Below are 27,457 nucleotides of genomic sequence, written 5' to 3'. Positions count from 1 at the left end.
CAAAATTGTTACATCCACCGACCGACGAACCCCAACGATGCAGATGAATTAAAGCAGTGAACGTCTGTAATTTATCTTGTAACCGCAGCGCTCCCAGCTGAAACTCCCAGCTGTCTCGTAGCAGGTAACAAATAAAATAAAAAGCAAGATGCAGAAAGTCTTAATCTTTCTTTAAAAAAAAAAAAAAAAATCTTGTTAACGTTGCTCTGTGTGTGTGTCGGTTGTTGATGCCGCTGCCCACACTCGCTCGCTGGCTGCTCTGCTCTGCTCGGCTCGGCTCGGCCCCCCCGGCCAGTTGAGCCAGAGATTAGCCAGGTCGTGATGAATGACCCTCACAGCTCCAGCACGAGCCCCCAAGACTCACGGCCATGAATTATTAAAGCGCCGTCATAAATAACTCACCGTAATGAGGGGAGCTCGCAGGCTGCAGGCGGGGAAGGGGGGGGGGAGAGAGGGGGGAGGGAGAGGAGCTGGAGAGGAAGCCATGATTGAGAGGAATGACAGTTTGACCTTGGACTTGGACGCCTGGTGCGATGCATTCACAGGCCGGTAAAACGCAGCGCTCACTGAGCTCATTCTCTCCTCCTCCTCCTCCTCCTCCTCCTCCTCCCCCCCTCGGAGAGATGAGCTCCTTCCCTGACAACGCGTCGTCGAGCAGACTCAGGTCCGACTGTGACGAGCTGCTGCAGGATTTGCTTTGCTTTGCTTTATTTCGCACATGTATGAGACGTAACACAATAAAGTCATCTGAGAAACAAACAAAACCAATGAGAATATTCAAAACAACAATAATAATGTGAACCCAACATGTGTGAAAAGGAGTAGGGTGGAGCGTTCATTTAAACCCCTACCCCTTCTCCACTAGTCAATTAACAATCTCTCCTCAGGGTTCTCACGCGTCCTGGAAAATCTGGAAAACCTGGAAAATGGTTGACCAATTTTCCAGTCATGGAGAACACATGGAAAATGAGAAAAAAAAGTCAAATGTCCTGGAAAAGCTTGAGTTGTCCTGGAAAATAATTTATCACAGCTACCAGAGCTCTATTTGACTTTTTCAGACCCTGCTAAGGATATCGCTTCCCCACCAAAAAAAACATGTTTGTGCTGTTCTATGATAAATTTGTCATAATCTCTAAGCATTTAAGAGATTATTTCATAAATTAGAGCCATAGACTGCACATCTTTAAATCAGACTTCTGGGAGAGAGAATGCGAGAAGAATAAACATAGAAACACACTGATTAAATTTACAAAATAAGGTACCATTGTCGAAAAGAACACTTCTCCAAAGCATGAATGGGACAGGGGATAAATCAGTGTACGGCGTAAAAACTAATGTCTGTCAGACTGTAGCAGTTGAAAATGTCCTGGAAAACAATTTCAAGAAAAGAGTGGGAACCCTGAAACATACTGTACATATTTACATAATATATATTTACAAAAAATAGAAAATAAATAAAGAGATACATAAATCATTTATGAAAACACAGGACTGTTAAAGGCTTTTTGAACTGGGTCATGCTTTAAAAAAAAAAGACGTCAGCGTTTAAGTTCAAAGAAGTTTCAGGTTCATTTCTGTGGGATTATTATTATTATATTACGAGACCGCGTCCAAGGCCGAGACCAAACCGATGCGAGACCATCACTGTATTCAGTACCAGTCCTCATAATATCGATGTGTCTTGATATTTACATTATTCCTCCTCAGATAAAAAGGAAAAGATGATTTGATCTAAAATCTAAACTATAATTAATGTAAACAAAGAGCCCGTCCAGATCGATAGAGGTTTAATTAATCCTAATAATAGTCTTTTTATCACTAGTACCACAACACTAGAGATGAGAGCAAAACTGGTCTAAACTAACAATAAATTACGTGATAATGTCAAGAAACAGCCCAGAAATAACGGTCAATTTCATAGTAACATCATGTTTTCCATAAAGGTTAAAGGTTCCCCTTACGCTTTTCATACTTTTGGGAAAGGACAGAATCTTTCTCCACCAAGTCTTCCTGCAATTGACCGATATTTCTAGGCTATTTCTGGGCATTATGACACAATTAATTTGTTATTTCTGGGCTATTTCTGGGTCCAGGGTTTAATTAAATTTAATTAAAGGGTTACCAAAAAACTTTAACAATATTCAGGCGTCATATTCAGAAGTCTGTGGACTGAATGTGATTATAAATCCTGACTGTCAGTGTCATCACAGCTGTCAAACATGATCAAAGCCTAGCCACAGTCCAGGTGAAGCAGCTTCAGGATTTTACACCTGAGCAGAAAGAAAAACTTTATTTAAAAAAAAAAGAAACAACCTCCTCTCCGGCTCGGTTCCTCTTCTCTCATTAAGTCGCTTCACGTCCCCTCTCTCTCTGGCTGTCAATCATCTGCGTTTATGCTGATGAGCGGTAACGATGCGGCGAGGGTCAGGGCGCCGCGAAGGCCACAGGTTTGATTCCCATTGAAGTCCGTCAGCGTGAACGTGAACGTCCTTGAGCTTCACTCTGAACCTGAAGCCTGAAACCTGCTGCTTCTCTGTTCATCACCGTCATCCACTTAAAGGGATAGTTCACCCAAAATTCAAATTTCACTCATTATCTACTCACCCTCATGTCGACTAAGAGCTGTGAGAATTTTCAGAGTCCTCCGTGGCTTCTCTGAGTTAGGGGGGGGGGGGTCCGCGCAGCAGTATTTGTCCATATAATGGTTGTCAATGGATACCAACTTTCTTCGTCCAAAAAAACACACCAAAAAACATCCAAATACCTCCATAGTGCTCGTCTGTAATGTCCCTCTTGTATTGAAGCCCCGACATGAGAAATTGTTCTGAAAAAAATTAAATAAGTCTATATTTTAAGCTTGTTTGTAGTGGAAGCTCCCAGTGTCTCGGTTCACTGCTCTCATGTCCGGGGTTCAATACAAGAGGGACATTACAGACGAGCAGCATGGAGGTATTTGGATGTTTTTTGGTGTGTCTTTTTGGATGAAGAAAGTTGGTATCCATTCACAACCATTATATGGACAAATACTGCTGCGTGGACCCCCCCCCCCCCCGCCCCCCCGTAACTCAGAGAAAGGACAGAGAGAGGACTCTGAAAATTCTCACAGCTCTTAGTCGACATGAGGGTGAGTAGATAATGAGTGAAATTTGAATTTTGGGTGAACTATCCCTTTAACAGCGACATCAAATAAAAATGATTTCTCTCTCTCTCTCCCCTTCTCAGAGGTCGTTCCGATCGTTTGCGAACGACGACCGCCACGTCATGGCCAAGCACGCCAGCGTGTACCCGGCGCCGGAGGAGCTGGAGGCGGTGCAGACGCTGGTGTCCACGGTGGAGGGAGCTCTGAAGAAGGTCTCTGATTGGATGGACGGCCTCCACTCGTCCTCAGGGAAGACGTCCACCAGTAACGAGGCCGCAGACGCCACCACGGTAACAACGACGACGACGGCAACGGAGGAGAAGGAGGAGGAAGAAGATGCTGCCGAGACGAAGTAGGTTGCATTCATTTCTCAAAAAAAGAATCGTAAATCTTGGCATCATGTAGGGCTGTTCGATTTTGCCCAAAAATAAAATCTCAATTTTATTCTCTGAAAAATCGATTTTCGATTCTGATTTACTATCTATCTATCTATCTATCTATCTATCTATCTATCTATCTATCTATCTATCTATCTATCTATCTATCTATCTATCTATCTATCTATCTATCTATCTATCTATCTATCTATCTATCTATCTATCTATCTATTCATCATCATTGCAAATAAGAACCTGTTCTTAATGATTTTTCGCCTGGTTAAATAAAGGTTAAATAAAATAAATAAAAAATATCTATCTATCTATCTATCTATCTATCTATCTATCTATCTATCTATCTATCTATCTATCTATCTATCTATCTATCTATCTATCTATCTATCTATCTATCTATCTATCTATCTATCTATCTATCTATATCTATATCTATAAACGTGAGAGCTGTAACTGTGTAGTGGAAAAGGGCTGTTGGTCTTTTTGCCAACGAAATCCTCGCTGGTCTTAGCAAAATGCCGACATGCTTGTTTACAGTGTGTGGGGAGAGCAGTGGGAGAGCGTGATGGGAGGAAGGAGGCAGCAGTCATTACCATAATTCAGCACAGCCCAGATTCATGAACGGGGGCTTACCGTAATTACCCTAGTTGGAGTAAAAAATCAATTTTTACGATTTCAAAAAATCAATTTTTACAATTCCAAATAATCGCGATTACGATTTTAAATCGATTAATCGAACAGCCCTAGCATTGTGTCACATAATCGATTTTCAAAGTCAAACAATTTCTTTAAAGGTACATTGTGTAGGAATTCCTCCCATCTAGCGTTGTGGTTGTATATCGCAAGCAACTCAGTCGTATTTTTCATGCTGCATTCACGTGAAATTGGGCAGACAGCAGACGGACGACAGCCGCTGCACGTAACGGCATAAACAAGCCTCTATGTAAACAAGTGGTCCGTCAGCACGAGGCAAAACAATACATGTGACAATATGTTGTCATGGCGATGTCGTATTGTTTTACCGTCTTTCTCTGGACTTTTGTGACTAAAATGACAACTGGTTTGTTACCGACGGCCGTCTGCCCGACTGCAGGTGAATGCAGCATCAGTGTAACAGGACTTTGTGCCCTAAACTAATTCTAGATGACGTTTCTTCCGAGTCCATTGGAATGGCCGATTATCTTACAAATATCTCAGTAAACAGTTAAATGGACAATGGTAAAGCATGTTCACCAGCATTTGACAACAATAGTGCAAAATATATACTTTAGGAATGAATCAAAAATAAATGTTTCCCAATCTTTCCAATTCATTCATTCAGCGTTACGTTGAAAAAAAATGAAGAGAACACTCCAAAACTGTTTTTAATAAATCAGCTTCTCTTCTTGTTTATTGAATTTCGACACAAGCACAACTCACTCTGCTTAATGAGGCAGTGATGAGGTGATACCTGAACCAAATCATGTTTAATGAAGATTATAAAAACCACTGCTGTGATTAAAAAATGAGGTTATTCCACCAATGTTGATTTCTGAACTCTTCCTGAGTTAAAAATGATTGTTGTTTTGTTTAAAAATGAATATGAATGTGTTGTTTTTGCATTATTATTATTATTCAAGGTCTGAAAACACTGGAACGTTTTTTGTTATTTTGACCAGTTGACAATATTTTTATTTCAAATTCGGGAGAAATGTTGTCATTAGTTTATAGAATAAAACAAAACATACATAGATAGTGGTGCCGAAATTAATAATTTCAAAGATGCATCAAGATTCTTAATGGGATTGATGCAGTTATGTCACATAATCAATTTTTAAAGTCAAATAATCCCTTCAAGTTTGATGATGTTGTTCACATACAGAGACAGTGATTTATTTTAATTTTAAAGCAGAATGCCAAGATTTACATTTTGTTTTTCAAGAAGGGACTAAAGTGGGAAGGGAAAAAGGAAGGGAAAAAGGAAGGAAAGATGGAGGGAGGGAACAGATTCGTTCAAGGAAGGAAGAAGGGAAAGAAGGGACGAAAGAAGGAAGGGAAAAAGGGAAGGAAAGAAAGATAGAGGGAGGAAACAGATCAGGTCAATTGGATCAAAAGAGGAAGGAAGGAAGGAAGGAAAGAAATATGGAGGGAGGGAACAGATTCGTTCAAGAAAGGAAAAAGAGGGAAGAAAAAAGGGAAAGAAGGGACGAAAGTGCGATGGGGAAAAAGGAAGGAAAGAAAGATGGAGGGATAGGGAACAGATCAGGTCAATTGGATCAAAAGAGGGAGGAAGAAGAAGGGAAGGAAGGTAGGAAGGAAGGAAGGAAGGAAGGAAGGAAGGAAGGAAGGAAGGAAGGAAGGAAGGAAGGAAGGAAGGAAGGAAGGAAGGAAGGAAGGAAGGAAGGAAGGAAGGAAGGGAAAAGGATTGTTGAAAGAAGGAAGGGGGAAAGGAAGGAAAAAGGGAAGGATGGAGGAAGGGAACAGATTGGGTCAATTTGACCCAGAAGGACAACAGAGGGTTAAATAATGAAAAAGAAATGAAAATGTGGCAACATAGACCAGAGCAGCTTTTTTATGCAAATGAGAATGACCGATGCATTCGGGGTAATTTAGGGGCAGCTACCAGCATCCCTCCATTGAAAAGTTCAGCCTAACTGGCTTGACAAACTATCTAACAATAAGTTGGCTCTTAACAGGTTATTAACAGACAACACTGAGCCAAAACCTCCCCGGTGATTCGACCAAATACGTGTAGATGTCTGGGTCAGACATTTCTGGCCACTGTGTGGGGTCATTGATCATTGTGGGAGGCTAAAGGAGCATACCGGCAGATTCATTAATTGTAATTTTTCAAGATAGCGTGAACGGTGGGTTTCAAAGAGGGTGTCAAAATAATTATGAGACATAGTGCTACAAAAGAAACAAAAAATAAAACATTCAGATTAATTGTTAGTTAGTCTACGCTCCATCAAAACACAAAAAGCCACTGAGTGCAATGTAAAAATGCCGGTAGCTGCCCCTAAATTACCCAGAATGCATCGGTCATTCTCATTTGCATAAAAAAGCTGCTCTGGTCTATAGAAAACCGTGGATATGATGCATCAACATGCATCATATCGAACCGTATCGTTATGCAGACCTCTACCTACAAATAGTAAAACCAGAGAAATGGATCATTTTGAAGTTTTTCCAGAGCTGTTTGTGTGTATGTGTGTGTTTGTGTGTTGTCACCTGTCACCTGTCTGACGCTGGCCGTCCTCCACGTGTCCTCAGGCCCGAGGCAGCGGGGACGCCGGCGTCTGCCCCGGCGGCGGCGGCGCTGTCGGTGCTGTGCGGCGTGACGCGGGTCGGCCTGGTGGCCAAAGGCCTGCTGGTCAGAGGAGACATGGACCTGCAGCTGGTGCTGATGTGCAGAGACAAACCAACCAAACTGCTGCTGTTCACCGTCAGCGCCAACCTACCGCTGCAGATCCAGGTACACACACACACACACACACACACACACACACACACACACACACACACACACACACACACACACACACACACACACACACACACACACACACACACACACACACACACACACACATCCTCGTAAATCTATCTTTGTGAGGACATGTCATTGACATAATGTTTTCCCTAGCCCCTTACCCTAACCTTAACCATCCAAAACAAATGCCTAAACTTAAAGCAGAAGTGAGTGGTCCGGTCGTTTTCGCTAATGCTGCGTTCCAGGCAGGCTTTTGAAATCGTAAATTACAGCTTCAAGTCACAACTTACGACTTTGTAGCGTTCCAGGCAACCCACTCGTGTTTTTCCGACCTGTTTTACCGGTGAAAGTCACTATAACGGCCACTCGTAACTTCCGACCGGTGAACTCGTACCAGATCGAACTGGTACCACTTCACGGTCGGAAAAATACGAGTTTCCTTGAACGCACCATAACAGTCCTCGTCCCAACGTCGCCACATTCACGGCGTTCCTTGGCTGCACACACAGCCCTGCATGCCGTTCTCTCTCCTCATTGGATAAAAACTGTAGGATACGATAAATGTTTTCTCCTCGACTCAGAGCAGAGTAGAGTGACTGACAGACCCGTGTTTCAGTCCAAACACTCTATGTAAGTGATTGCTGTCGGAAGATATAACTATTTAAGACTTATATTAACACAAATATATCACTTACTTCTGCTTTAACCGTTACTCTAAACCTAATTTAAACCTAATTTAAACCTAACGTCTTAACCCTCAAACAGCCCTTTGAAAAAGTGAGGACTGGCCAAAATGTCCTCACTTCCCAAAAATGTCCTCAGTCTGTTGGTTGAAAACTCGTTCCAGTCCTCACAACGTAGCATGTACAAGAACACACACACACACACACACACACACACCTCTGCAGCGCTGCGGTGCATCTGACGTGACGACACCAAAGCACAACAGAGGACACGACCTTGTTTTAAAAAAAAAAAAAGACGTGTTTGAGTGAAAACTTCTGTCCACAGAGGACGAACGTCTTCATGTGAAGATAAAACAGCAGAAAAAGAAGAAAAAGAGACAAAGACGTGATCGTCATGGAAATAATAAAAAAATATATAGTGCAAACCAGTGGTGTAGTCTATGTGATGATGCTGTGTGATACTCACTCAGTATAGCCACTGAAAATGCATAAATATTTCAGTATACCCAGTTTGTACAACAAAACTACATGTCAATGGTTCTCAAAGTGGGAGGGTTGACAAGGTTCAACTTTTTCTTGAAATTTTACCAATTTTTCCTAGACTGTTTTCCCTTTTTTTTTTTATTGTTTTAATTTTTTTTTCTTTTCTTTTCTTTTTTGAAATTTTACCAATTTTTCCTAGAAAGTTTTCACTTTTTTGATTATTGTTTAAATTTTTTTTCTTTTCTTTTCTTTTCTGAAATTTTACCACTTTTTCTAGAATTCTTGAGTAAATTTAACAGTTTCTTCTCCATTTAAAAAAAAAACTTTTTACTACGTATTTACTATACTATTTTTACTTTTACCACTTTTTCTTTTTATTATTGTTTGATTTTTTGTTTTTAATTTACCACTTTTACTAGAATTTCTTTGAGAAATTTTACCAGTTTCTTCAAAAAAAAATTAATTTTTTTATTTTTTTTATTTTTTTTACATTTATTTTGTGAGAATTTTTACCCATTATTTTTCTAAAAATGTTTCAACTTTATAGAAGAAATTGTACCACTTTTTTCCAGAAATCTCTCTATAATCTTTCAAAAATGTACGCCTAATTTAAACGTACATTGATTGTTTGTGTATTTCTGGTGTTTGCTTCAAAATTTTGTCCAATGGGGGTCCGTGGTCAAATTTGTGACAATTTTAGGGTCCTTGATATGAAAAAGTTTGAGAACCACCGGTCTATGTAAAACACTCTCTGGAGCCAGTGTTTGGTTTGTCCGCTCTGGGCCACTGTAGAAACCCACACATGTCTCTGTGATTCAACAAGTTTCAGTTCAATTCAAGAAACTTTATTTGTCCTCACATGAAAAACAACAGACGGCACACATGAAGAAAAACCAAAGGATAATGACAGGGTGAAACATGGACGGTGCACAGTGAAGGCATCGTCCTGCGGGGAGAGAGACACAGTTTTAAGAAACACATAAACCACAGAAAGCAGAAGCAGTGGTTTCATTGTCGTCGTCTCTGTGGGTCGATAACAAACCAAGTGAAGACGTTTTTTTTAATTTAGAAGACGCCGTCCCTGCGTTGGTCGATCCACCAGAGGAAAATAATGTTTGTTACTGATTTCTATTTATTTTATTGACAATTCACTGTCTGTTCACTGCAGAGCTGCTCTGAGGTCGTTCTGAGTAATCAGTGTTGTTTTATTTTGTTGACATATTAGAGTCAGAAGTTTTTACAGAGGGGATTCTGGATATCTCTTTTTATCACTCTGTAAATGAGAAAATAGGTCACCAGCCCTAAAAAAAATCAAATGTCTCCATGTTTTTAGTAATAAAATGTTGTATAAATCAGGCTGTGAATGATATATCAACAATCCCCTCTGTAAAAACCTTCAGAATATAGAAAGGGATCAAACTGGAAGGTTTGTTGCTGCTGAAGTGGAGATTTCTAGCTCAGAGTCTGAGTCTGAAAAACTCTTTCTGAGAAAACGGCCTTTAAAGACTTGTACTCTAAAATTCCATAGATTGTTAATGTAAATTGTACTTTTACGATCTCCTAAATTGTCGAATTTGGTTGCGGATACGGAGGAAATTGTCATTTCCTCCGTATCCGCAACCAAATTCGACAATTTAGGAGACGGAAGAGACAAAATGAAGTGAAATAACCACCTTAATGTGGATTTTCTACCATTCCTTTCTATTTTTCTGAAAGAATGCGTGTTGAGGAAGAAAAATAGCCCAAAATCTCAAAATTGATCAGTGCATGAAAAAAACTGTGTTCTTGCCTATAGTGTCTTGCCTAAAAGGGGCGGGGCCTGTGTTTAAGAGATTTATCCACAAGTTTCCGAACGTCATCTATGGTCAAAACCGAAGGAAGCCGGTTTTGCATTTCCGGTGGAATTGTACGTTTCCGTTTCCATGGTTTTCAGTCATTGTCATAGTTGCGGTAAACGCATGGACCTATTAACGTTGGCTTTTTAAAAACGGATGTCTATTTGTGTGATATCCATTGTTAAAAGCTGGTGTGATGATCCATGCGTTTTTACAGATTTTCATTGAAAAAAAAAAAAAATCCATGCATTTACCGCGACTACCGAAACCATGGAAACATAAACATAAAATTCCACCGGAAGAGCAAAACCGGCACACGTTTTTGACGTTTGGAAAAAGGTGGATAGCAGAAAGAATAGCTACTGTAATAGACATGTTAATATAAAAGATTGTGGGCGACGTCTTCACACTGAGATGAGGAGACTGAAATCAGATAATCAGCTTCTAATTAAAAAGTTCATGACATGAACAGGAGGATTTTCCACATTGGACCTGAACACAACACAAACACAACAGCTCAGTCAATTAAAATGAAAATACTGAAGCAGCTGTGTGAACACCTGCAGAGACGGTGAAGCCTTCATCTGAAAAATATCACTTTATTTATTGACGTTTTAATTCAAGCCGATTAAAGTGATGCTTCGATGAAGAGACGAGTGGAGGAGAGGAAGAAGAGTCTGAGCTCGACTGCAGCGAAACAACTGAAGAGATGAAACGTTGCTTCACATGAATCAAGGATCAGTTCCAGGGGCTGATGGGAACAGGAAGTGGTCTGAGGACTGAAAGACTTCACTCCCTCGCTGCCTCGTCTGTAAACGCAGCGCAACATCACGGCGATCCTGAACGAGCTTCCTGTTAATTAGCTGCCGGCGTCGCCTCATCACCGAGGAAGGAAACTGTCTGAAGCTCTCATCTCCTGGCCCGAGCTCAGAGAGAAGGAGAGAGAGAGTGACGGGCGGAGGGTGATGGAGGGAGACGAAAAAAAAAAAAAAAAAAACGTGTCAGTGAAGGCAACACCAGTCCTGAGGAAAAACAACAACACACAGAGGAAGAGCTGCACCTGAACAGAGTTTTACTAAAATGTTTTTATTCTAGTTTTCATTTTCATGCAGTAAGTTTTCATCCAGTAACTTTCTGTAGATCTCATTTTAAAGTTACTGAACCGAACAAACTTTATTGTCACTGTGGTGCAGCAAATTACAAGGCAATTAAAAGACTTCCTCAATGAAATATAAAACAAAAACACACAACATAAACTCAATGCTGTTCCGGATTAAATAACAGTGCTGTTGAGATGGTAAATCACGGTTGCAGAATAAGATGCACAAATATAAGAATACAACATAAACATGTGTTAGAACTGCTTTAAAATCTTAAAGATTATCATTTTGAAGTGATAATCCAGCGTTTTTTTCTTCTCATAATAAACTGATGGTAATTAGCTTCGCTGTAAATGTGGTGCACCCATCTTTTCAGGTATTTTTCTTTTTAAAAATTTTATTTTAAAAGTGCACATTGACCCTAAATCAAATCAAATCAAACTGTTTCAATCAGATTAAAGATTTGACACTTTAGGTCTCATTAAGATTTATTGGTCAAGTACATGCAGCACACACACATACAAGGAATTTGACTACGACTTTTTTGTTACTCACTTGTACTACAGTACTACATATAAAATACAGAACGGAGAAAACAACAACAACAACTGAGCAATGATACCATATACACATAATACACATATAGTTAAATAAAGTGGCCGGTGGAATGAAAGTGGTCAGTGGGCGGTCACAGCAGTGAAATGAAATAAATAATAAATTCATTATAAATATGAATAAATATGTCTGTGTATTATTATATTATATACTGTATATTATGTCTGGTTCCTTCTCTGTGTTTGATGACTTTATAAGTAAAAGAGACAATATTTACATCTCAGATGAAACTGTGTTTATATTTGTTTATTGGTTTAATATGAGTCTGATTTAGATAGATAAATGTATGAATGACTGTGAACATTTGATTTGATTTAGCTCGTTGTCCACAGTCACTGTTTCCACTGTGAAAGTTCATTTTTATTTCATTTTATTCAAAAAAAATCTAAGTTAAAGACGCACTTTTTTAGATTAGCATTTAACTCTGACTATAGGGAAGTCCTGCTCTTAGGTGTACTTATTTTGCCTGTTTTACTGTATGCACTTTTAGAGGACCTTTAACACCCTGCAGCACTGTGGCACTTTCTTGTGTTTTTATGTATTGTTTTATTGCTTTGATGTAAAGCACTTTGGCTACCGTCTGGCTATTGTAAAGTGCTATACAAATAAAATGTGATTTGATTGATTGATTTATTGTTTTTCTTTTACTGCAGCATTTTTTATTTTAAAAATTATTCTTATTTCTTTGCAGACGATGACCGAGGACAAGTACGAGGTCCGGTCGTGTGTTCCCGAGGCGGCGATCCGAGTCTGCAGCGTCAAAAACCCTCAACTGTCTCTGAAGATCACGCTGTCGTCCTTAACCATGAGGGAGGAGCACAGCAGCTCAGAGGAAGGTACTGACTCCTCCTCCTCCTCCTCTTCTTCTTCTTCTTCTTCCTCCTCCTCCTCTTCCTCCATCTAACCATCCCTCTCTTCCTATTCATGACAACAGAGTGGGTTCAGGAATGTATAAAGGTATTAAAGTGTTGAGAAACCTGAGCTGGAACTGGGAGGCGTTCAGGGGGAAATGGGAAAACAGATGATTCACGGTGAAGGAGTGAAAGCTGAGAGGAGAACGGGGACGATACGGATCTAAGAGAGAGAGAGAGAGAGAGAGAGAGAGAGAGAGGTGGGGTGGAAAGAGCAGATGGACGGACAGGGTTGATTTCCACAGAGGGACAAGGAGTCTCAGGTGTCGTCATGTATCATCCTGCATCAGTGGCGAGGAACGATTCACTGATCCTGGTTCAGATTGAAGAGAACAAACACAAACACATAGAAGTGTCTGTTTTAACTCTCTGTGGCTTTTATTTTGAAAAACCAGACACATCAAGACACATGATATGACCATTTCTGGTTTCAAAAGCAGATTAAACCTCAGAAAGATAAAGACGTCGGATTCATTGCGGTTTAATTTCCGTTTTTATTTTATTTTTTTAGAGTTTAATTAGTGCAGTTTCTACTGAATCTGATGATTAAAACACATTAAATTAGAAAAAAACAGCTCAACAATGAACCGGAAGTTTGTGTCTAAACTTTTAGATTAAGTCATTAGCGCTCAGTGAGTTTGCTAGTCATTATAGGTATGTTATTTTGTCGTTGAGTCATAATTTTTCTAAAATATTCTTTAATTTAAACTTGTCCTAGTTTTATTATAATGAAAGTAAGTAAACAAACTCATTTAAAAGTCGATATTTGAATTAATTACTTGTCTTAACTTCGATCTCTTTAGACTTTAGACGTTAGTGCGCGGGCTAGTTTGTTAGCCTGGTTGTGAGAACGTTTCTTTTTAGTCATAACTAATAGTTTTTCTAAAATATTCTTTAATTTTAACTTTTCACAGGTTGGTTATAATTCAAGTAAATAAACAAATGTCTTTAAAAGTCGACAGATCACTCGTTAGGCTAGTTTAGTCACTGCTGAAATATTCTTTAGTTTCACTTTTCACAGTCCGATTTCACAGTTGCATCAAAAAATAGGGGAAAAAATAATATTTTCCTTACCAGACATGGCAGCCATCTTGAATTTTTGAGTGTTTAACCTGAAACCCGACAAGTTTTTTTCTTTTTTCTTTTTTGTGCCACGTTTAAAAAGAGTTTCCACAGAAGCTCCCTCACTCTCCAACCAGGAGGGGGTGAAGATAATGAGGCATTGGCTGATGGGAAATCTCACGTATTTGTGTTTTGATGTGATTGAGGACACACAGTCTCATCCTTTTTTTGTTTACGATAGGTTTTTTTTTACACCGTAAAATCCCATGAAGAATAACAATCGCTGCTCGTCTGCTGCTGTTTACACAAAAAGCTCCGAGCAAAACGTTTAAGTAGCTTATTCAGGCCAAACCACTCTGGGTTTACAGCGGGGGGAGGGGGAGGAGGGGAAGGGGGGGGGGGTCAGGCTCCAGTGGATTGTTCCATTTTCTGTTTAGGTAAGAAAAACCATCTTGTTTCCATAAAAGCTCAGCCCAGACCATAATATTTGTGCTACTTCACTGACCGTCTGACATGTGAGTCCTATTTGAACATGTTCTCAGATGACCCCCCCCCCCCCTTTCCCTTCTCCTCCCCCCTCCCCTCCCTGTTTTTTTTTTTTTTCCTTTCTTTTTAACATGTACTACTACTTCCTGTCGTGGCCTCTGCTCACTCACTCTTAGTTTAGTTTAGTGGGTTTATTTCGGTCTTATAAAAACAAATACAATAGACAAATATAAAGGTATAAATACGAAACAAAACAAAACAAATCAGAACAAAAACACAACAAGCAATACAATTCACTTTGACCGAAAAGGTGTAGGCTGAAGCATCATCTTATTTTGCCTACCCTTCTACTCTTAAATTAACATTTTCCGTTCACTCATTTTAAATTTTTTTTACAGAACAACAAAAAGAAAACCTGCATATTCTACATACAGCAGTTACATACAGCACACTGTAATTTATAAATCAGTTTTATATTTATTAATAATAGTATTTTTTAATAACGTTTTGAATCTGTTAAGTGTGTTACACAGTTTGATTTCTAATTCTAGATTATTCCATTGATTGACTCCTTTAATCGTTATACATCTTTGTTTCACATTATTTGTTCATACTTTTACTTTTGTATACACATACGTAAGTCCCTCTTAGTTCATATCTACTGGTTCAAGTCTGAAACATCCTCTGGACACCGTTTGGAAGCAGATTATTATTATTTACTTTATACATCATTTTTTTTAACTCTTGGTTTTGTTGCCGTATAGCTCCACAGGTGGGCGTCGCCGTGGGGACCGACACCTCGACCACCTGACCCCCCCAACCTGTACACACCCAGCAGCAGGAGACCCTGGGTACAAGGGGCTAATCCTCCTCCTCCTCCTCCTCCTCCTCCTCCTCCTCCTCCTCCTCCTCCTCCTCCCCCTCTCCTCCTCTCTGTCTGGTCACCATGAAATTCTGGTCCATGTCTGCACTGCACTGACAAAAAGACTACATTACCCAGAAGCCCCTTTGCTCCACATCTGATGCCTCTGTGCTCTGTTAGTGTTTAATTACTCGTCAATATCAGTCGATCAGTCAATTTCTATTGGGGCCCAGAGTGACATCCCATAATTTCATGTTGTAAAACAAACAAGGTGTTAATTGAATTGATCTGATGTTCTGGTCGCTAATCAAAAGTCTCACGATGATGACGACGATGATGATGATGATGTCAAGGAGACCTCAGTGGGGAGCCTCCGTCATGACCCTGCCCCTGGGAGACGCCCAACATCTGCACATCTGGATCATCTGGAGTGAATAGTTTTTAAAAACAATATAAATTCATATATTTTAATCTGATTCTTATCACTCCTACGGAGTCTGTTATTGATGTAAATTGGATCTAATTTACAATTTTACATTTTTAATTTGTTAAAAAAAAATTGTAGTCAGCATAAATTGGATCTAATGTATAATTTTTTATTTTTTTTTATTTGTTTAAATTAAAGAGAGAATTTTTTTTTTGATGCAAACACCAGAAATACACATATTTGTTCTGAGATTGAAGAACATTACTTTTTTAGTCAATCTACGTTCAAATGAGGGCCAATGGCGTGAATTTCTGGAAAAATTGTAGAGAAATCTCTGGAAAATAGTGGTACAATTTCTCCAAAAAAAGTTTTTTAAAAGTTCTAGAAAATAGTGGTACATTTTTATTTTGAAATTAGAGTATCCTAATAGATCATTAGTGTTTTCACAACACTAGTCTGCACGTCACAGACTTTATCGTTGATACAGAAGTAATAAGATAAAATTTAATTGACATTTGAATTGAATTTTAAATGCCCTAATAATGGAGAATGTAAATATTATCCATATTGTAGGCTTATTTGAATATTCCTAGACTCCTCTGAGGATTACATTTAATATCATTACTGACAGTTTTTAAAATGTTGAGTCCAGGTTGAGGATCCTAAAAAAACATTTTCTTTTTCTTTTTACTTCTGAGTCGTCTCACGTCTTTTTGTTCAGTTTCACTTCAGTTCCCAGTTTGATTTGTTTTCCAGCTCTCAGTTTCCCTCCAAAGTTAAACACAACTCAGAGAGCAGCAAAGAGTGCAAGATAAAAAAAAAAAAAAAGTTTACTCCTCCTCCTCCTCCTCCAGCAGCGTGCAGCTCATTACCCAGAATCCCCAGGGGCAGGACGCAGGAGGTCCCTCGCTCCTGGTCGTGGAGGAGGAGGAGCGACACGGGGGAGGAGGAACGAAACCCCCGTGTCTCTCGTCGGCTCCTCCGTTTGTCTTCCACCTCTTCCATCCTGTTCAGCTTTTCACTACGGTCTCTACGGCAACAGACTGCTGCACCACGCCACCGCCGTCGCCACCGAAGCCTCTTGATCTTCCTTTTTAAAAAACAAAACAAAGAACCCTCGGTGTAAGCGTTCTGTCAGCAGAGGAAAACTCTGGGACGCAGCTGAGGAGTGATATAAAGATAATAGCTCTATTCGAAACCGCATACTGTAGCTACTGCAGTATGCAAACAAAAGCAAAATCTACAGTATGCAAAAAATTCCCGGATGTCGTACCGATTCGGAAATTATCTCCAGTAGGCCTATGCATCTGACCAGTCTAGTTTGCGTAGTGTATCCCACAATGCAATGCGCCCCTGACATCTAACCGTAACCAAAGACGGTTTAGAGTATAGTGAAGTATCTTTGCCGTGTACTGTAACCATGTTATATAGTAGCTTAATAAAATAAAACTTAATGCAGACCGATCGGTTCATTGTAAAACATTTATTTATTGATGTAAATGTGGTGATTTCTGTACATACAGAGCCCCGAGGCAGTGCTGCTCTTCTGTCCAATACACACATGAAGCTTCACTTTTCATTCAAATAAACTAATGCTACTGCCACAATTGTTAGATTTCATCAATGAGACCAACATTTATCTCCTAAAAATAATTTAACCAGCCGGTGGTAAACCTCTAGAAACCTGCGGATAAGTTCATTAGTGATCGCTTTCTCCCCCCGGGATGACGACGAAGGTTGGCCGGCCCACCAACTCTGCAGACCTGCAAATTTCTAAACAGCTGTCATTTGGATAAACTGGCTGTATATTTGGGATCTAAACAGTTACTTTCTCGCATGGAAAAATATTGATCGTTTTCTCCCCCCGGGATGACGATGAAGGTTGGCCGGACGGACCAGGTCTCCAGATTGGCTACTGCCTCTGTGATGTCACGGTCGTTGCGGAGCTTCACTTCTCCGAAAAACATCGGAGCAAACTTCTAAACAGCCGTCATTTGGATAAACTAACCGTATATTTGGGATCTTAACGGTTACTTTCTCGCATGGAAAAATATTAAAACTTAATAAAGTTACATAATAACCGCGCTAAAGCGGGAAATAAAACAGCTTTTCGCCGGTTGATGCGAAATGCATTCTGGGAAACTTATACTGCGGTGTGAATGGCGTCGGTCTGCTGAAGTAGCATACTGAATCCCACATTCAGTCTGCAGTATACCGTACATACTAACGCAGTAGGCAGTACGGTAGTATGCGGTTTCGAAAACAGCCAATGTTTCCAGCTGCAGAGAGGCGGCCATCTTGGCTCTGGTCCGCAGTCTGTTGCACCCTCGTGTCCGTCCTGCCTGACCGTTCAACACCTCCTCCTCCTCCTCCTCCTCTAGCTGCTCCCCAGACCGATCAGCCTTCACTTTCTTTCCAGGGTGGCGTTCTCACTCTCAGATGTTTATGTTGTCCTTGTCATCTGCTGTCAGTCACTCTTCTTCTGCTGTCGTTCTCCCATGGCTCGGCCTGCGCCTCCAGTCATGGCAGCAGTCTGCTCCTCCTCCTCCTCCTCCTCCTCCTCCTCCTCCTCCCCACAGGAACCCGGTGTGGAGAGACATAAACATCTGACCGACCCCCCCATCCCTCCTCCTCCTCCGCAAGAGTGAAAATACTAGCATGGCGCCAGTTGCCTTTTTAAAGAGATAGTTCAACATTTAGTCAGATTCTCCTCTCACCATAATCCCTATAGTCATAGCAGTAGGTTCATCACCTTTACTTATCGGTGCATGTTGTTTTTAGAACGGCGGGGCAGAGACGTGAGCTGCTCAGAGCTACGCTACGGAGGCTCATGGGATTTCTTGGTTTCTCTCATCAAACTCATCAAATACACAATCCAACAACTCCACAACGCTCTGGTGGACAAGTTGTGACCTGCACATTCACCACGCTATGAGATAATCATGTAGCCTAACATTATGACACATGTCTATGGATAATATTCTCATTCATCCAGGTCATCGATATCTCTGAGCAACAAATTGAATCGAAGGCAACTGGACTTGTATTTGTCTAGGAAAACATTGCAAACTGATGAAGCCTCTTGGATAAGAGGCAAAAAACGTCATCCTAGACAAATACAAGTCCAGTTGCCTTCGATTTAATTTGTTGCCCAGAGATAACGACACATGAAGCGCTCGGAACTACTTTCTTGAGTAAACTGGCTGCACTTTTTTGAAATCACTCCTGTTCTGGCTGCATTTGCCTCTAAGACAACAACAAATGATTATCTCATAGCGTGGTGAATGTGCAGGTCACAACTTGTCCACCAGAGCGTTGTGGAGTTGTTGGATTGTGTATTTGATGAGTTTGATGAGGGAAACCAAGAAATCCCATGAGCCTCCGTAGCGTAGCTCTGAGCAGCTCACGGCTCTGCTCCGCCGTTCTAAAAACAGCTTGCACCGATAATTAAAGGTAACGAACCTACTGCTATGACTATAGGGATTGTGGCGTGAGGAGAATTTGCCAAAAATGTTGAACTATCCCTTTAAAACCAGAACCACTTCCTGTCTTCAAGCAGCATAATGTGATGTAATGAGTGCGTGTGTCTGATCTGAATCTGTGATTTGGCCTTTTGGTGCCGACTCGTCGCCATGCTCTTCATTTTCGTCCTGCGTTGTAATTGATAACACACTAATGTGGCGTGCTCCATCGCCTTCAGCCACTGATCTGCATCTGGAGCGAGGCTCCGGCCGGAAACAAACAGCGAGACGCATGCGCTCACGTCTACTCCGGTTTTTTTTTTACTCCTTGTCCAGTGTTATGATGGATAAAACCTGCCTTGTGCATGAGAAACCTCCTTCTCCCAGAAAAACACCTCTCTCAGTCAGATCAGTGGGTTTTACCTAATAATAATAATAATAATGATTAGATGTCGACCTGCCTGTGTGTCTGTTTGTCAGAGGTCACGCTCAGTCTGTGTGGTCTCATCCTGTCTCCAGAGGACGACAAGGAGAAGCAGGGCGAAGAGGACGAGGAGGTGCAGGACAAGGAGGAGCAGCAGGAGGAGCAGCAGGAGCAGGAGAAGGAGGAGGAGGAGGATGATGACGTCTTGGACAGACTTCAGTGCCGGGCGGCGCTGGCTTCGCTCCGACACGCCAAGTGGTTCCAGGTGAGCAAGGCCGCAACGTGTCGCTGTTACCCAGAATGCCCTGCGCTTTCACGTGCAACAGCAAACGGGTCACTTCATTCATGTTAAAGATATGATAAGATACGATATGATACAATAAGATGAGATACAGTACGATACAATAAGATACGATATGGTACAATTACCTAAGATACGATATGATACAATAAGATAAAATACATTACAATAAAATACGGTACGATACAATGCAAAAAGAAACGGTAAGATAAGATAAGGTATGATAAGATAAGATACAATACAATAAGATAAGATACGTTACAATAAGATATGGTATGATAAGATAAGATGCAATACGATACAATAAGATAAGATGCGTTAAAATAAGATGTGGTACGATAAGATATACAATACAATAAATAAGATATGATAGGATACGATGCATTAGGATAGGATGCAATATGATACGTTACGCTAAAATAAGATACAATATTACTTTATTCGACACATGAAGGGAAATGTCCAGTCTTGCAGTCTTCATGGTGACACTGTAACATCTGTAACATCTGTCCAGAACTAAAACAAACCAAAACCAATTCTCCGCCGGCCCGTCAGATCATTTTCTTCAAAGAAACTGAATTAGATCCAGTGAACCGTGTTCGATTCCCCCTCTGACACTGATATCAGCAGTGAACAGTGAATTTTCAGGACGGTGTGCTGCTCTGTGTGTCTCCTCAGGCCAGAGTCACGGATCTCAAGTCCTGCGTGGTGGTCCTGAGGGTCCTCAGAGACATGTGCAACAGACTGCCGGTGTGGCAGCCGCTCAAAGGATGGGTAGGTGACAACGACACTTCAGAGCAGGAATGACAGGAGCATCCAGGACGTTAAGTTGATGGAGTTTTTCCCTCCTGTCCGTTCTGCAGCCTCTGGAGCTGATCTGTGAAAAGGCCATCGCCACCTGCAACCGGCCGCTGGGTCCGGGTGAAGCTCTGCGCCGCGTCGTGGAGTGCATCGCCTCAGGGATTCTGCTGCCAGGTCAGTCGCTTTACAAATACAGTATGTGACCTGCTCCTGCAGAATGAGTCAAAGTGACCTAAATTTCAAAATGATTTTGTCATCAATGTAAAAAAAGAGAAAATAAGCTTTAAAATGATACCCTAGTTTCATTTGAATTATGGTCTTCCACTCTTTTTATCTGATTGAAAACCAGAGAAAACTATGTTCAATTTAGTACGTCTCTAGTTTAAAGGCCAGCGGACTCACACGTGATTACACGCACCCTATATGGTCCCACTCCTTGTTGTCATTTAGGCACCATTCAATGACCCTCGGAAAGCAGAGAATCTAACAGTTCAGATGCTCTTTACTCATTGCTGCTCATTTACTTGCCTTTTCTCAATTATCTGGACTATGAAACTCTGGAAGATTGTTTTTGAATGTCATTTCTTTGAAATTAGCAAAAGAAAAAAAAAAGATATTTTATTGGTTTTCCACGTTATCAGCTGATTATCTAAAAATAGAACGATTATTGGAAAAATCAGCCGTAAATGCAATAAATAATGCGTAGATTTACCATTTACACAAGCTAAGACCAAGAGATGACCCACATATGGAAGGAGAAAGTTTTCTTCACTGCAGAAAACAAGACAAAAAAAGCCAGTGAGTGCAGCCAATGGAAATGTCTGTGATGTGTCTCTCTGCCCCGTTGCAGACACACACTGTTTTCATGTCAGACCAGTGGGGCATTTTTGTAAATAACATAAATAATATATTTTGTATCATAGTTAGAGCCCTTTATTCTATTTCCCCTCTAATCCCCATGACCTCAAAGAACAGTTATATAGTGTCTAAAAACAAGTTTATAATAATTATCTGTGTGTTCCCAACAAATATAGGTGAGATTTATTTTCCGTTTTTTATCTTTCCTTCCTTTTTCTGATCATAAAGCTTTTTCTACGTTCATATAAAACCACTACATAATGAATATTTTCTGAAAGCCCAGGTTGTCCTGAAACAAAAGGATGTGCATCACAGGGCTGAAGTTTTACAAACATTAATACACAAGGAGAGCAGGAGAGAAGAATTAAATACAGGAGAAAACGCCAAAGACTCTGAATAGAGGGTTAATGTGTTAAACCTCGAGGCTGCACATGGACGGTAGTGAACAGATGTTTTCACCAGTTCAAGTTTAGCTCAGAGTCCGTCCAGCTCCTCGTCTCCTCTCTGAGTTTTGCAGACGACCGGTCGACCTCAGAGAGAAACTGGCGACCTGTCAGATGACTCAGGGAGAAGAGGCTCGGCTCGGCTCGGCTCGGCTCGGCTCGGACCACAGAGAGCAGCCGAGGTGAACTCCGACCCGGAGCGGCTCTGCTGAGCGTCACCGGAGCAGAACTCGACGCCGACTCTTTAAAATATGTCGGAGTTGAAAATGTTTTTCAGAAAAAGCTGCCTGAGGTCTGACCGACTCTGTCCAGGCCTCGGCTCCGATCGCCTGGTCTGGGATCAGCCTCAAAGTGTCACGTCGCTCTGCTGCTCACTGACCTCGACTTCCTGTGTCCAAGCCTGTGTGTGTGTGTGTGTGTGTGTGTGTGTGTGTGTGTGTGTGTGAGATACCTATGAGCTGAGTCCCAGTTCAGTTCAGCGACTAGATAGATAGATAGATACGTAGATAGATAGATAGATAGATAGATAGATAGATAGATACATAGATGGAACAACAGATAGATAGATAGATAGATAGATAGATAGATAGATAGATAGATAGATAGATAGATAGATAGATAGATAGATAGATAGATAGATAGATAGATACTTTATTTATCCCAAAGGAAATTCAACAGCAAGACATAAAATAGTAAAAATTAGTGCATTGAGAATAGAATAAATAAATAACCCATGGTAATAAAAATGCAGGATTGTAGTGGAAAGTGCAAGTGCATAATAGTATATGTAGATGAAGACGTCTGCACTACAGATGATGATTTTTTTTCTCAGCTTTGTGTCACCAGCTTGTACCGTTGTGTCAAAAGCGCTGCGTCTGTTGCCTAGCAACCTTGACAACTCATAACTCATTTGTTCTTCCATAAAAAAGCTTGAGGTTTCACGGCTCTCAGGTCCTTCAACACAGAAGTCGTAGAATAGAAGTAGAGACTAGAAGTAGAAGTCCTTGGATCGTTTTCAACATCTCGCTTGATCTTTCTGACCGGCCGAGGTCGTACCACTTGGCGGCCATCTTGGCAACGCCTCCAAAAGCCCAAGAAGACCGACCCCTATCTAAATGAATGGGGACATGGTCAAATCCACGCTTTAACGTGGGAGCAGGACAGAAAAAACATATACATGATCACCAGTGAAATTAAATACATATCAAAACAAAAAAAATATCGACTTTACTGCAAAATGACGTTTAAAAACGTTCTTTTTCCACAGGGAGTCATCATCTTCACTGTACGGCTGACTCCGTGCCAGCCTGCTCTGCTCTACCCAGAGATGTATCGACACAGACGTTCTTTGGTATCAGCTGTATTAATAAATTAAATTTAATGTAGACAGATCGGTTCATTGTAAAACATTTATTTATTGATGTAAATGTGGTGATTTCTGTGCATACGTAGCCCCGAGGCAGCAGCACACACCTGAAGCTTCACTTTTCATTCACACAAGCTAATGTGGCTGCCACAGTTAGATTAGATTTCATCAATGAGACCAACATTTATCACCTAAAAATAATTTAACCAGCCGGTGGTAAACCTCTAAAAACCTGCGGGTGAGTTAAACGGCTCGAGGTCTCCCCCGGGATGACGACGCAGGCTGACCTGCACATTCACCACGCTATGAGATAATAACACAACGTTACCAGACAGAGTTGTTTTAGAGGGAAATACAGAGACTGCTTGATGAAAAACTGTCCCTGAAGGCAACGCGCATCAGCGGTTTTGCATGAATTTCCCTCTAAAACAACTCTGTCTGGTAACGTTGTGTTATTATCTCATAGCGTGGTGAATGTGCAGGTCACAACTTGTCCACCAGAGCGTTTTGGAGTTGTTGGATTGTGTATTTGATGAGTTTGATGAGGGAAACCAAGAAATCCCATGAGCCTCCGTAGCGTAGCTCTGAGCAGCTCACGGCTCTGCCCCGCCGTTCCAAAAATAGCTTGCACCGACAATTAATTACTGCTAAAACTATAGGGATTATGGCAATGGGCCAATTTGCCAAAATGTTGAACACTTCAGACCCTTAAGGGGGCGGTTTGTTCAAACATCCGAGGTCTATTTGTCTTGGTATCACTGGGGTAGGATGAAAAATTTTGGACGTGGTGATTTTTGTTCAACGTTAAAATAAAAACCTTTAACAATGTAACTTTACTTAAATTAATTGATCATGGCTCCAGACTTGCCTCCATTTCCTATTTATGTCAAATCTGAGTTGAAGTACTCATCTGTAACTGAAAAAATTAAGAAATTCCTTGTATTTGACAGGGCTATGAATAATTTTGGGCTTAAAGGAATAGTTCACCAAAAAATGAAATTCAGTCATTGTTGACCCACCCTCATGCTGATGAATACTCTGAAGTAGTTTTTTATTCCTCAAAGTGCATCTGGAGACCCGGGAGGACACAAAAAGGTCAATAAAACTACACAAAAATATAATATTAAATGGTTTTTTTGTAGTTTTATGGGCATTTTTGTGTCGGGCGCTATTACTCTCATATATAGTTTTCGTTGGACTACGAACCGGCCTCCCGGGTCTCCAGATGCACTTTGAGGATTAAAAAACTACTCCGGAGTATTCATCAGCATGAGGCTGAGTCAACAATTAATTTAAATTTTTGGTGAACTATTCCTTTAAGTGTATATTTTTATAGGTGTGTCTTCCTCTGACTCTCTGGGTCTGAATTACCCGAGTGCATTGAATCAAGCAATGGAAGGAGCCTTGGAGAGGAGACGGCCGTGGTGTAAAACCAGACAGGTGTCCTTCAGTTGTCACAGCGCCGAGCATGCTGGGAAAAAAACAAAACAAAAAAAAACCCCAGTGAGGAGTCAGGAGCAGCTGTGTGGACTGAGTCCTGGTTGGAGCGTCACGTTGTTTACTTCCTTCTGTCAGGAACACGGAGGGAACAAGAGAGTTTAATCACACGTACTGATCTGGTCGGTTCAGCTGACAGAGAAATTATATATTCAACAGTTTTCTCCAATAACTAAAACTCAGAGGTGAAATAGAAAAAAGATCTTTTATGTTGACAGGACAATGTCAGTCTTTAGTTTTTCTATTACTGTGTCTCATGAATGAGGTCGTCGCTCTGATAGTCGCTCTGTTCAACACATTAAACCGTTTTTAATCTAGTAGAAGACGATGAAAGTCGCGCTGACAGAAATTAATATATTTGAGGCGTCAGTGAGAGAGAGAAGGAACGACTCTGAGCTCAGAGCAGAGAAATGAAATCATTAAGTTTGGCACCGAAATTAAAAAGACACTCGGAGGAACGAGGAGGAGGAACCTTCTGTTGAGCTGGGAAAAGAAAATGTGTTGTTGAATGTGAAGGAGCAGAAACTGGAGGTTGGTGTTTGACCACATGCAGCAATTAGAATGATGATCCACCGTTTGTGATCAAAGACTGAATCATCCATGATTAAACTCAACATACGACTTCACCAGCAGCAGCAGCTTCCACTGTGTCCTGAACGTTTCCTTTATGATGCTCACATGGGCTTAATCTGATATTAACATCAGACTTGTTTCCTGAATTTGGTGCATTTTACATCCCTCAGGTTTACCTTTAACTTTTTTTTTTTTGCCTTTTTCAAGCCATAAATTGATGGATCCATGTGTCTTTGGATTATAAAACACAAAAAACAATAGAAATCTTGTTTAGATCTTTTTTTAATGGGGTTGCTAAGGAGTAGATGATAGCCAAATTTATAGGCCTCATTGACCAGAATCACTTTTTCATTTAATTTAAAACGGGTGTCTTCAACGTTTTTCAGGCCAAGGAGGGAGGGATGGAGCAGAGATCCCCACTATATTATATAAAATGTTTTATATCAAACTAGGCCTAGTGCCAGCTTGTTATTCTGCAATAGATAGATAGATAGATAGATAGATAGATAGATAGATAGATAGATAGATAAGAGACAAACACATAAAAATATCAATACTAAGCTATTCAACAGGTTCATATATTAATGTTTTTCTAAACGTGTACATGTACAGTGAGTATAGAGGCCGTGCCACCTTGTTTACTGATACCAATGCTGATATCTGTCAACTGCATGATAATCATGCAGACAAGCTATTCAAATTGAATTTTTTTTATTTGAAACATAAATGTGGAAACTAAAAGATATAAAACATTTTCTACTCAAGCAAAAATTCCACAGCATCTCCGTGCAATTAACTAGTTTTTGTGAATATAATAATATTCCTGACTACTTTAACCAAACCAATGCATAATAAGAAAAACATATATCAATTATTTATGAAATAGCAATATTTTATCATGTCCCCCAATGTTATTCAACCCCGTAACAACATAGCTACCAATTCCCCCTGATTACAAAAGAAATGCTCAGTTCAACATCCTCAGCATTGAGGAAGTGACATCACTGAAGTCTTTAGAAGAACATAGGCTACTGTAAAGAGAAGAACGTGTTCACATCTTTTCTTACATAGACCTTTATTCAATTGTTTCTATTGTGAGATTGACACCTTTAAGCTGAACCTTTCAACTCCATTATACTGTAAAACAAATGACAGGTAACAACTGTTTTCAATCATATGGAAAAAATATTATAATTTAATGATTTCCTAACGTCATGTGATGCTACCTTGGCCACTTTTAGACAAAATCTTCAACATCTGACAAATAACACTGTTAGAGGACTGAGTCGTTGTCACAGGGTTGAAAATCCCTAAACCAACATGCTAACATACACATCAACTAAAACTAAAAACGGACAGATTATGTGCAGCCGCCGCTCCAACACAGTAAACATTAAACCTCCTGGATATCAGCGTCTCGTTAGTGGATTTTCAACCATTTCCTCTGTTTTTCTGAAAACATTTTGAAACGTGTGAGCCGCTCCCTGACATCCCGTTACATAACGCTGCTGTTAGGTTTGAGATGGAGCCACAGTCTCACAGCCATCTGAGTGTAAAAATACAGAAACTAACTGTCTGTCTGTCACTTGAAGGAGGCGTCGAGTCGGGCGTCTCTCTGCTCCACTTTCCCCCCACGGTGACAAATAAAAATCTGATGTTATGTTTTTAGAAGAAAAATCAGCCCAGAGACTGAAAACAAGGTTTTAAAGTGAGTAAGTAAATAAACTAAGAATCCGACGAGCACAGAAAACAGATTCTCACTCGCAGGAGGATGAAGAAAAATCTTTAATGAGTGTGTTTTATGATAAACCAGTGTGTGCGTATATGTGTGTGTGTGTGCAGTGTAGTAACTGCTGCTCCATATTAGGACGGAGACCCCCCGAGGCCTCGCAGCAACATGAAAGACGCTCAAGTTTAACTTTGGTTTCATTCAGAGGAAGTTGGTGCAGGGATTTTAAACTAATATCACTCTGTGTATAAACTAAACATTCATCTCCTGGGGTCACACATAAAAATAAACATGGAGCGGTGTTTGATCTTGACCTGGGAAACCTTTGACCTTTGACCTTAGAGCATCAGTGTGGATGTGGATGTGGATGTGGAGACACTGAGGTCTGGTTTGTCTGCAGGAGGTCCAGGAGTTCACGACCCGTGTGAGAGGGAACCTACAGACGTCCTGTCCCACCTCGGTGCCCAGCAGGCCAACGCCATCACTCACAGCGCCCAGGTCAGTACACGTTTACCCATCAGCCACTTCATCGGC

The 27,457-nt window shown here is 40.6% G+C and overlaps 1 protein-coding gene across 1 annotated transcript in view; it reads left to right on the top strand.

The window, feature by feature from the left end:
• Positions 1–2,393: 2,393 nt before the first annotated feature.
• LOC310991896 (spermatid perinuclear RNA-binding protein-like) overlaps positions 2,394–27,457 on the top strand; it is a gene marked incomplete at its 5' end in the record, with an annotated part of 43,194 nt that continues 18,130 nt past the window's right edge. The window contains 8 exons of the mRNA XM_083979827.1: positions 2,394–2,423; positions 3,223–3,491; positions 6,784–6,985; positions 12,414–12,558; positions 19,451–19,620; positions 20,335–20,430; positions 20,520–20,631; positions 27,324–27,421. Of these exons, the coding sequence (XP_083835953.1) occupies positions 2,394–2,423; positions 3,223–3,491; positions 6,784–6,985; positions 12,414–12,558; positions 19,451–19,620; positions 20,335–20,430; positions 20,520–20,631; positions 27,324–27,421 (1,122 nt within the window). The remainder of the gene's footprint in view (positions 2,424–3,222; positions 3,492–6,783; positions 6,986–12,413; positions 12,559–19,450; positions 19,621–20,334; positions 20,431–20,519; positions 20,632–27,323; positions 27,422–27,457) is intronic.

Source organism: Trachurus trachurus (genome assembly GCF_905171665.1).
Source record: "Trachurus trachurus genome assembly, chromosome: 9".
In the NCBI taxonomy this organism is placed as follows: domain Eukaryota; kingdom Metazoa; phylum Chordata; class Actinopteri; order Carangiformes; family Carangidae; genus Trachurus; species Trachurus trachurus.
This window is presented reverse-complemented; position numbering and strand designations above follow the sequence as displayed.